Below are 12,162 nucleotides of genomic sequence, written 5' to 3'. Positions count from 1 at the left end.
CACTTGCGGGAAAAATGCAGAAGGCGGTTGTCCTTGGGTCACTCCGTGTTCTTAGGGTGCACGAGGCTTTTGCTGGATGGTCGTATTGATTCCTTTACAGACGGAAACCACCTATCTCACGGTTGTGAGACGTGGTTGTGGCTGAAATTTTACCGCGATTTCGCTGGAAGCAGGTGCAATTTTTCAGATTAGCACCCGCTCCCGGCGAAATCCTGCGGTTGTCCTTATGACAAATTTTTAATTATATATATATATATATATATATAATAACTCTCCCATATAAGGTCATCAGGGTCGATAACCTTATAACAGAATGCATCCCCCGCTTTTAGTTTGATTTCATCGCGAAAAATCGCTATTTGCCACAGTTTTATTATTTTTTCATCCTTAGGCACAATAGTAAATTTACATTTTTTAGTGCCTGACTGCTTGTAACTGTATCCACATTTGCACCCGAAAATAACATATTTTACCATTTTGAATAACAAATTTTTGTTCACTGGATGTCAAACTCTTGTACTTTCCCGTTATTACAAGTAAAAATACTTAAAAAGGTCTTTTTTTAAACAAAAAGTGTAAATATTTACATTATCACATGCATTTCCGACATTTTCAACTCAGAGTGCCAGGGGGCTAATAAAAATATTATTTTACGCACAAATATATCAACCTAACCTCAAATCTGTAAAAAGTTACTGCTGATTTGTCATTTCAAGTTGATATATATTAAATTTTGTATTGAAAAGTCGATAGTTAATATTACATTTTAAATGTTTATGAGGGGGAAAAATTGAAGAATTTATTATTTAGACAACAAGAGTTTTAAAATTCGAAATTTGCAAACAAAATGTAATAATATAGAAACTGAAGTTTTATTTTCCACCTCTTTTCTGCAAAATAAGTGTCTTGCATGTAAAATTCTTTCTCCTTCTACGAAGTTTCTACATGCCGGTGTAGATTTTGTGAAATCACAAATTTGAGCAATATTGCTTTCGCCGCTAATGGTACCCTCAAGATTTCAGATCCCAATAAGGACTGGTCTCTGAGGCCTGCATTAATAACCCAATTGAGAGGTGTCTCCTGCCAAGAAGCTCCCGGTCAAAGTTCCATATAATGGTTCCTCTAACACAGGTTCCTTATTTATCAGGTTTCACTACTCTCTTTAAAAGTAATACAAAACTGCAAATGATACTGGCTCAGGGATCGCAATCACCCAAGCCAATAACTTTTGACTTTAAACTGAAATAAACTTACCGAGGACTCCATATTCAGAGAGAGAACTATTGCACACAGTGTATGGCGCCTGATCCGGGTAAAGATAGCAGAGCTGTCTGTATGTCGCCTTATCGACAGTTTGATGATGCAACACGTGATGCCTGTGAGAGAAAGTACCGCGTTCGACATCCTGTCCCGATAATCTCACGTGGATTCCCTCCTTAAGAAGCGAGCCAAACGCCATGGCTTCTCCCAACGCCCAATCAATTTGCCTAGACTCAATCATTTCCATTCGGGCCTTCAAGATACGCTCGATACCTTTGTGGACGACAAACTCGGCCGCATTCGGTGGAGGCGAGGAGAATTTCTTGCCAATGTGAACCAGAGTGTCCTCTTTCACTCCAGTTGGAGAAACTTTCAGCGGGTCTTTTCCCTCGAAGAAACCAGACCAGGGTGAGTCAAGCCAGTCCTTGTATTTGATGTGGGTCTCCTGCTTCGCGTTTCCATAGGCTTCTTCGCAGATCTTTTCATATTTGTCTTTAACATCCTACAAATAAAGTATCAGTATATATATTAGTTTGGAAAATTCGATTCCGGGAATTTTAGAACAATTTCGAACCTTGACTTCCTCTTCAGTGACCACTCCTTCCTGGACCAACTTGCTAGAATATTTATCGAGAACTCTTGGAGTGTTTTTAATTTTGCGGTACATAAGTGGTTGGGTAAACATTGGTTCGTCGGCCTCATTGTGTCCGTTTCGTCTGTAAGACACAATGTCAATAACGACGTCTTTATGGAAAGTCGCTCTCCATTCGGCTGCCATTTTGCAAACGTGCATCACCGCCTCCGGATCGTCAGAGTTGACATGGAAAATTGGCGCGTTCACAACTCGTGCAACGTCTGTGCAGTAAGGAGACGAGCGCGAATGCCTAGGATCGGTCGTGAAACCGATCTGATTATTCGCGACGATGTGAATTGTTCCGTGGGTTGTGTAATCAGGCAAATCGGACAAGTGCATTGTCTCGAAGACGATTCCCTGACCACAGAAAGCTGCGTCGCCGTGCAAAAGAATAGACATGACCTGAAAGAGACAACCCCCCAATGAGGATCTACTTCGGTGTTTACAAAACTGTTTTACTTTTTACACCGGTTTAATTGAGGATACCTTTTTGCCTTCTCCATCTCCTCGGTAGAACTGTTCAGCTCTTGTTTTTCCCTGGACGACGGGATCGACAGCTTCGAGGTGAGAAGGATTCGCAACAACTGCGAGGCGAATATTCTTGTTCGTTACTCTATTGAGACGTTCGATATAAGTTCCAAGATGATACTTGACGTCTCCTGAACCCTAAAATAAGGATTATATTTGCAACTTTTCCCGGACAGGGTGTGTATACTCAAATCCTAGACAAAAAATTCCCCGACAATTCCAGGTTTTTATAAATATATATATATATATTTTTTTTTTTTGCTTTAGTTTCTAGAAATTCAATTAATATTTTAAAATCAGAAAGATCTCACAGATTTGATAGATGATTTTTTAACTAAATAGTTGAATTTTCATCCAAAAAGTTTAATTGTCTCCTAAAAACGACGATTTTTAAACAAGACAAATGAATTTTCAACCAAAAATCTTCAACTGAAATAGATGAATTTTTAACACAAGATTTTCACTTTAAACCAAAAAGTAGAATGTTCAACTAAAATGATGAATATTTAACAGAAATACTTGACTTCTCAAATAAAAAAGACAAATTTTCAACCTAATAGTTAAAGTTGGAAGTAAAAAATATCAGTTTAAACCAAAATCGGATTAATTAAATTTCAATTTAAAAAAAAATTAGGTTTCTGCAAAAGAACAAATATTTTTTAACCAACGTGAAGAATTTTCAACTAAAATGATGAATATTCAACTGGAATAGATGATTTAAAAACCAACTAAATTAACTTTCAATCAAGAAGATTAACATTTAAACAAAAATAGTACTCTTTTTTACCAAAAACGTTTATTTTTCAACAAAATACATCAACTTTCAACTGAAATGATCCACATTTAACTGAAATACTTGAATTTTCAACCAAAAACAAATTTTCAAACAAGATTAATAATTTTCAAATAAAAAGATTTATTTTCAACCAAAAAAATTACAATTTTTCAACAAGACAAAAATTTTGTATGAAATATTGGAATCCCCAACTAAAAAAGACAAATTTTCAAGCATATTTGTGAATATAGAAGGAAAAAAGATTCATTTTCAACAAAAAATGGAATTTCCAGATAAAAAAAAAATTATTTTCTACAAAAAAGTCCATTTTTCAACCAAAGTGATGAAAAAAAAGAAACGATTAATTCCGAAACAAAAAGATTAATTTTTTATTAAAAACGACAATTTCTAAACAAAATAAATGAATTTATAACGAAAAAATTTAATTTTGAACTAAAAAAAGGGAACTTTTCAACAATTTTGTTGATTTTTTAACTAAAAAAAAAATCGATTACCAACCAAAAAATATAATAATTGAATTTTCGGTTAAGAAGATTAATTTAAATTAATGAATCAATTTTCCACTAAAATGATGAATTTTCAAGTAAGGTAGAAACATTTTAAAGAGAAAAGTTTCACTTTTAACCAAAAAGTAGTATTTTCAAATAAAATGATGAATATTTAACAGAAATATTTGAATTTCCAACTAAAAAAAAAACAAATTTTCAACCACATAGTCAAAGTTTAAACTGAAACAGCTCATTTTTCAACTAAGACTGAAATAATTAAATTTATAGTTCAAGAAATTACTATTCTATCAAAAAAGTACAATTTTTCAACAAATTACATAATTTTTCAATGAAATAGTTGAATTTTTCAACCACATAGTTGAATTTTGAAAGTAAAAAATCAATTTTAAACCAAAAATGAAATAGTTTAATATTCAGATCAGAAATTAATTTCCCATCGAAAAAAATTGTTTTCGACCGAATAGATTTTTGACTAAAATGACAAAATTTCAACTAAAAAAAATTATTCTAATTTTTCAACCAAAATTAAATAAATTTTTTATCGGAAAAAAGATAGAATATTCGACTAAAATAATTACATTTTCAGTTCAAAAAATTAGTTTTCAACAAAAAATTGCAACCAAATAGTAAAAATTTCATCTGAAACCCAGTCGGCTCATATTCTTGCGAAAAACGCCAAAATAGACGTGAAATCGACAAAAACAGCGATTTTTCGTATATATTTTGGCGAAAAAAATATTTTCATGTTTTTGGGGTCGCTGAATCCGAATCCGAGGTCCAAATAATGCAGTTGGCTCATATTCTTTCGAAAACGCAAAATAGACGTTTTAGTCATTTTTACGTCTATATTTATGCTAATTGGGTGATGTGGACACCTTATTCGGATTCAGTGACCTCGAAAACATAAAAATATGCTGATTAAGACCACCGGACATGGAAAAATTCTTTTGCAAAAATATACATTAAAAATCGCTGTTTTCGTCGATTTTCTCGTTTTTCGAAAAAATATGAGCCAACTGGGTTATTTGAACCCCGGATTCGGATTCAGCGACCCCAAAAACATTAGTTATGCTGATTAAGACCACTGGATACGAAAAAATATTTTTTTTTTGTTCAAAAATATACGTACAAAACGCTGTTTTCGTAGAGTTTCTCGTTTTTCGAAAAAATATGAGCCAACTGGGTTATTTGAACCCCAGATTCGGATTAAGCTACCCCAAAAATATATAGATATGCTGGTGTAGTCCGCCGGGCAGACTACTTTTTTTGTATGCGGATGTTATCAACGAAGTTCAGTTTTTAACCAAAGAGATGAATTTTCGATTAAAATTATGAATCTTGAGCCAACAAAATTAATTTTTAACAAAAGAGTTTAACATTTGAATTTTTAACGAATATGATTAATTTTCTACCAAAAAAGAACGAATTTTCAACAGAAACATGAATTTTCAACCAGATACTTAAATTTTAAAATAAAAATGTTTTCATTTTTACACAAAAGTTGAATAGATAATTTTCAATTTAAAAAATTCATTTGAAACCAAAAAATGAAGTTTCAACAAAATAGTTAAATAATTTAAATAGTTAAATGTTGATTGATTAAAGTGATAAACATGTATTTATATATAATATACGCACATCATCGGCGGCTTCAAGTGCAGCAAACTGCGTGAATATCTGGCTGAGTGGTTTTCTGCAGACATTTGCTAGTACATTGAGACGACCTCTGTGTGGCATTCCCATCACTATGGATTCAACGCCAAGTTCGGTAGATTTGTCAATCACTTGCTTCATCGCTGGGATCAGAATTTCACAACCTTCGAGGCCAAATCTCTTTTCTGAAGTCCATTTCTTGGCTAAAAAGGCTTCGAACCTGAAGAGCAAAAAGTGAGCATGACGAGAGTCTTTCAAAATATATCAAATTTGCTTAAATAAATTACAACCCACCCAGTGGCTCGAGTCAATCTCGCCAAAATGAGACGTTTCTCATCGTTCGTAACTTCCGTAATACCCGGAGTTTCCATCTTCTGTCGAATCCAATTGCACTGCTCAAGGGAATTAATAAACATAAATTCCACTCCAATATGTCCGCAATAAGTTGACTCCAATCTTTTCAAGATTTCACGCAGCGGGAGTGATTTATCCTTCCCGCCGATAAAGGTGGTGGACGGTAATTTGAAAACTCGATCCATGTCCGACTCCTCTGTTTAATTCACGGAATTTTAAGACATTACAATCTTGTTTTTTTTCTTTTCTTTAGAGAAAGTTTCTCGGAAACACACAAGGCAAAAGAAAGTCTACAATTTTTACGCAGAGATTTTTGTTGTATTGCTACTGCAAAACTGATACTGAAAATGTTAAAAACGCGACTCTTCACAAACTGTTTTCAATAAAGCATTTAACAACGGACATTTTTTTTTTTTGCAAGATCGAAAATGGACTGTCTATAATTTTTAATCTTGTACAATCTTCGACTCGACAAATCCTACTACCGCACAAACATGCATTTTTTTCATGAAAAAGCAACAGATATTATGTTCTTCAAAATTTTACAAATGTATGTAGGCATCTAAATAGTTTGATTATACTTTTAGAAGCACACAATTTCGCAGTTTTGTCTACGATTTAGGACCAGTGAGAGCGAGAAAGAGAGAAAACCCAAATGTTATGTTAAAACATTCAGAAAAAAGAAAGAACGTTAAAAATATAAAATAAGATTGACTGGTTAGTTAAAAGATTAGTTAAAATAAATTATTTTTAAAACAACAGAAACATCTTTGGAATATTTTCTGAAAGAACAGGGCGGAGATGAAAAATACTTCAATAGAGAAAATTACGCTTGCCTACTTGTAAACCCACAATCACCAATAATATTTTCACCAGTCTACGCAATCGGATTTAGTTTATCCTGCAAGAAAAAAACGAACCAATCCCCAAATATACTTGTAACAAGAATTATCGCCCAATTTAGATTTTGATTTGATTTTTACATACTTTTCATAAGAGCTGCTACCCGATTTCGTAGATCTTGAGCGTAAGTGGTTCGAGGAATCTTTCCTGTGGACATTAATGCTTCGACTCAAAACTATGCTTTTCATTTCTTCAATATTGCCGAACTTAGTCGCTTCAAAACTTTTGATTCATACATTTATTTTAATATACATAATCCTCCTTTTTAGTTTTAAAATAAGAACGAACAAACTTCTAAATTCAGGATTTCCAAAAGTTTTTGCAATTTCCAGTAGCAGAAAAGAAAGTAAAACTACTCGTAAGCTAGTGTGCTATTGCTGTTTTCAATTTGCAATTTGTAACTAAAGGTGCTGTCTAACGATCTAATAAAAAATTATAAGAAAGAGTTAAATAAAAATAAAATAAAATAAATACCAGTGAAAGACTAAACTTAAATACAATAGAGTAATACTATAAGAGTGAAAATAATATTTGTTATGCGATAAGATTTTTCAGAAACCGATCAAGCTATATTTAATTTTAACAATGGCATAATATGAAATTTTAATTTTAATGAATTATATTTCTGAGTTTCAGAGCATTTAAAAACTTGCTCAAAAATTTTATATCAGGGTGGCCTCTAAAATGTAAGGTGAAAATTCAGGTAATTTTACGACTTTCCAAACATTTCCATGGTCATTAAAATTAGACACCGAACGTTTCTGAAGCAGATAAATTTTCTGTTTGGATTATTCAAAAATAAACTGCAAACTCAAAGTGAAACTCTTCGGAATTCAGATAGTTCCATATAAAAAATAAAACTGCTAAATTTCCAAGTTCAAGTTTCAAAAATTCCAAAAATTTAGATTTTTTGTTTGGACGTTTGGCCAGGGGAGAGGAAAACTGCAGAAACCATCTCCAGAGTTCAGCCGGTTTTTCGGCAGTCAAGTTTGAAGGCAGGCATTCGACCCTACCCATCAAATGCACACATTCATCGTTGGCACCAAAACTTCATTTAAAACTGGCCAATTTTTAAATTATAATTGTCCAATTACAATATTTTTTATACTGAAAGCCTTAATGTCAAATTGTACCTTGCAATTTTAAAACTCAAGTCATTGCAATTGTCATTATACAGTTTTGATAGTTTAGCATTCTGAAATTGTAACCACTTAAATTAAGCAAATTGTTCAATTATTTAGTCTTCCAATTTTTTATTTTTTTAAAATCTTCTAGTAGATATTGATCAATTTCAAATGTTTAAGTGTCACAATTTCTAATTATGAATTAAAAATTTGAAACTATTTAAAATCGTCTAATTTATAAAGCTACAATAATTATAAGTTCTTCAATTTTTGTTAAAGGTTTGATAATCTTTACAAAATCTTTGAAATCCTTAAATCTGTTTTACACTCAGAAGTGTCATAAACGTATCATTAAATAGTAGAATTATAACAATTCCTTGTACAGGGGCCACCCTGCATAATGATAGAACACATTTTTTTTAATTTTAAAAATCATACACCCAAACAGTCCGTGGTTATTTTAAAGGCTTTCAAATTTTCACTACATTCCTGAAATTTGACTATTTTTTCAAATAATGACGTACAAATATTAATACAATAATGAAAATTAATGTATTGCTATTGAAAATATGATTAATAGAAGTATTAAAAGATTGATCGGCTTCATGTATTACTTTCAAATCTTACTCTATAAGAACTGCATCACATCCTCCAATTAGACGAAATCGCAATCTTGTAGGCTTACCGAATGAGTAATAATTATAGAGCAACTCTTGGGGATGCCTGTCATCAAGATCAGCACTGTTGATGCCAAGCGGGTCCAATTTAGCGATATGGTGGCCACGAATCTGTCAATTTAATGCCACATTCATACCAACCGATCAAAATCTTACACTTGGAATTGTAAATGTTATTCGTAACACGTTATATGTCATTATATTTATTAAAACGCATCTGAACAGCTCTATAATTCAGCTTCAAATTTCATCTTGTCCTTGACATTCTCACTTAGCTCAGAAAAAATGTATTTTTAACACATCAATTTTTCTTTACGTAAATATTAAATTCTGATAATACAACAGCTGCAGGTGAGAATACCAACGAATTCCGTCTCGTTACAATTGTATTCATATATTCATAAAAACGTCAAGTTAAGACACATTGTAAGGTTCTTTTAAACAACTAGAAACTGCTCGGAATTTTTAGAAGAATATTAATGAATTTCTTCGGCGTGTTCTAGTAAATTCAAAGAAATAGCAGGCTTAATTAAATAAACAAGTTGCACAGTTAAAGGGGAAAAACACGTCAGTTTTGCCACCTAACACCTCCCGAGTTAAATTGTAATGTGAACAAAAGGAAAAACAGGGAAATATTACAATTAGCACTGGATGCATGCATTGTATGAGAGACGAATCGAAAAAAAAACAAGAAGAAGAAAACGAAAATAAAAACATGCAAGCTAAACTGAAGAAAAAACCATGCTCTTGTAGAAAACAAAATTTACAAGATTTCTATGAAACGATAATACCATGCGTGCGAAAAAAAAAATCTAGAGCAATCTTTCTAATTCTCTTTTTTAACATTTTCAGTATCAGTGATCTGTGATTTTTTTTAAACGAACCTCAAATGATATATTTTTTCTACATCTACAGTTAGAAGAACTATTAAAAATGGTCGAATTGCATGAGCTTCAAACATTTCTGGACAAAGAGTCCGAACTTTATCGGTATGAAATTCAAATTAGTTGCGTCATTTGAGCCTCGGTGATTTGATGAAGATTGGAAATTGCATGATGACGTAAGAGTTATCGCTCGTAATCGAGTTTTGGAAAAATGGACTTATCAACTCGTTTATGAATGGATAATGAAAATAGGGATGAGGAAGAGAATTTAGAATATGTCAAAGTTATTTTAAGGTCTTGAACAAATTGATTGAGTGAGACTTGAGACTTTTTATTCTTTAGTAGTGAGGAAAGGGGTTATTATTTTGAGAGGAAACGATCACGGTCAAAGCCTTACCAAGCATATATTGTCGAGCAACTTGTTCCGGAGAACCCCTGCGAGCCGCATAATGTTTGTGTATCGATTCAGATTGCATGATACCCAGCGGATCCAGATCGGAGACTAAGTGGCCTCGAGCCTAAATGCCAATGAAAAATTCCCACAGGATCGACAAAATAAATAAATATTCTTTCTCGTCCAATGACGGCTCTATTCTAATTTAATAATGATTTGATTTATAAATACACGAGACATCTTTCTTAATTAATAACGCCTTTTCTTTTGCAAGAGGACAATAATTATTTGAGTTAAAAATGTCTTGTAAATAATTAGGATATTAATTTTGATTATAATAAGAATTATGATTTTATGTAATTAAAGTTTTGATTTTAAGTTAATGATAGAATTTGATAATAGAAGGTATACTGAAAGATAGATTTGTAGTCATGCTTAAAGCCTTAAAATAGTGGATGCAGCGATGATTCAATCGGAATTCCAATTTTTTAATACGGTTCTTAGACAATTTTATTGAAAAAGAGGATAGAATTTTAAAAAATTTTAAGTTGCTAGAGAATTGGGATTTCCAGGTTTTTCGAGGTCAATTTTTAAAATGTCGAAACTTTTAGGGGAAGAAGAAAATTTCATTCTGTTTTAAAGATGAGATTAAAAATTTTCTGCTTAGAAGTTTCAAATAATTCTAATTGTAATTCTTTTTTTTTGCATACAAAAGATTTCCAATCCCAAATTTTATTTAAATTCGAAAACTTCATCAATTTCAAACCAGATAAATTCATTTTTTGAGTATTTTTAAATCCTATAAACACATAACATACAACAAGTATTTGAAAAGCGAATCAAATTTTTCACTTATAGTTTCCTGTAAATTGCTGGCGGATTAACAAAATTTCGGGTTTCTGTTTCCTTGTCAATTCCGAGATTTTTTCTTTTCAGAAATCAAAATTTTGTTACCTGACTTCTTTCCAGATTTGGATATAGTTCTCCAATTATAAATTCGTTGATTTGGAATAGATTTTAAAATAGATTTGAGCTTTTAGTGTGGTTGTTGCATATTTTCAATTTTTTTTGAAAGTTTGAATATGTTTTTTTAGTGTTTAAAAAGTCAATTTTTGAATTTTTGAGGGAAAAGCAAAATATTTTTTTTTTTTCTCTTGGAAATAAAGTATCCAACAACATTTTTTGAATGCACTGAGATTTTCAGAATTGTATGCAGCATTTAAAAAATATATCATCTAAAATTCATGCAATGACTCCATTAAAAATTGTTTCACGGGAAGCACTTTCAGTGTGAAAATATTCAATTCTAAACCATTTTTACTCAAAAGTGTGCAATTGCACATGCTTTCAATTCTTTCAAGTTTCTTTTTGAAATTGTATAATTATTGTTCAATTTTTTATGTTTTCAGGATATCATTATTCAATTTTGAACTCTATAAACTTTTAAGTGTCCAATTAAAAAATTGTAAAAAATGGACCAAGTATCAAATTATTTTAATATAAGAACACTAAAATTATTCAGTTATTATTAAAATTATAATCTAACTTGAACCTTTCAATTAAAAATGGGTACACTTCAAAAACTCGTTTTATTTTTAATTGTTCTATTCAATTTCAAATTATTTAATTTTGAATGTTTAACATTTTTTATTCTTCAACTATTAAAACTTTCATTGCCTGAAATGCTGAAAAAAATATTCAATTTTGAATATTTCCAATTAAAAAATAGTACCGGTTTTTGTACAATTGTATAATTTTGCATATTAAAACACACAATTCTGAATGTTTGAGTTAAAAATTTATTCATTCTCAATGAATTAATTTCTAATTATTCCATGAACCTTTTCAATCCGAAATTCGACACTTTTGAACTTGCTTAAAATTGCTCAATTTATAAAATTTCTATGCGGAAAATTAGAAGGGCTGTTAAAAAAAATCGATACCTTCTCCAGGTTTTCCAGACTCTATAGCAACCCTCTTAAATGTTGAGATTGGCATTATAAACTAAAAAAAAGATTTTTGAACCCTATCTCAAATCTGTAAAACATCCATCGATATTCTTAATATTTCCTGATGATCGAGTTTTACTCCATGCAAGACAAATTAAATCCGGAACTAAAGGCACATTTACATATAATAAATTTCTAATACATCATAGAACACATGCTAATGTGATGAATTTTATGAGTTCAATGAGCCCAAATAAACGTAACTATTTTGAAATCCCAATCTTAATCTGAGACCTCAATTCACAGGAAATGGTGAGGAAAATCGAAAAGTAACTTAAAATGTAAAACTAGGTAACAAAATAAACTTAATGGCATCTGGGAGGTGCTGAGGTGAATTCGTAAAACCATCTGTCTAGAGGGAACCATCATTTTGTACATTTAGAAATGATTTTTTAAATATTGAAGATTAAGAAGATATTGAATAGTATTTTTGAAAA

The 12,162-nt window shown here is 31.4% G+C and overlaps 1 protein-coding gene across 7 annotated transcripts in view; it reads right to left on the bottom strand.

The window, feature by feature from the left end:
* LOC117172859 (2-oxoglutarate dehydrogenase, mitochondrial) overlaps positions 1-12,162 on the bottom strand; it is a 56,383-nt gene that overhangs the window by 27,156 nt on the left and 17,065 nt on the right. For 3 of the 7 annotated variants that reach the window (XM_033361123.1, XM_033361155.1, XM_033361131.1), the window contains exons 4-10: positions 8,447-8,549; positions 6,722-6,784; positions 5,675-5,930; positions 5,366-5,600; positions 2,381-2,560; positions 1,835-2,296; positions 1,255-1,762 (exon numbers count right to left, since the gene is read on the bottom strand). In XM_033361123.1, coding sequence (XP_033217014.1) covers positions 1,255-1,762; positions 1,835-2,296; positions 2,381-2,560; positions 5,366-5,600; positions 5,675-5,930; positions 6,722-6,784; positions 8,447-8,549 — 1,807 coding nt within the window. Of the gene's footprint in view, positions 1-1,254; positions 1,763-1,834; positions 2,297-2,380; positions 2,561-5,365; positions 5,601-5,674; positions 5,931-6,721; positions 6,785-8,446; positions 8,550-9,719; positions 9,841-12,162 lie in introns of all 7 variants that reach the window. The other 4 variants (XM_033361140.1, XM_033361162.1, XM_033361149.1 and 1 more) reach the window with 2 other exon arrangements.

Source organism: Belonocnema kinseyi, chromosome 1, assembly GCF_010883055.1.
Source record: "Belonocnema kinseyi isolate 2016_QV_RU_SX_M_011 chromosome 1, B_treatae_v1, whole genome shotgun sequence".
Classification (NCBI taxonomy): domain Eukaryota; kingdom Metazoa; phylum Arthropoda; class Insecta; order Hymenoptera; family Cynipidae; genus Belonocnema; species Belonocnema kinseyi.
Note: the sequence above shows the minus strand (reverse complement) of the source record. Positions and strands in the feature narration are given on the sequence as shown.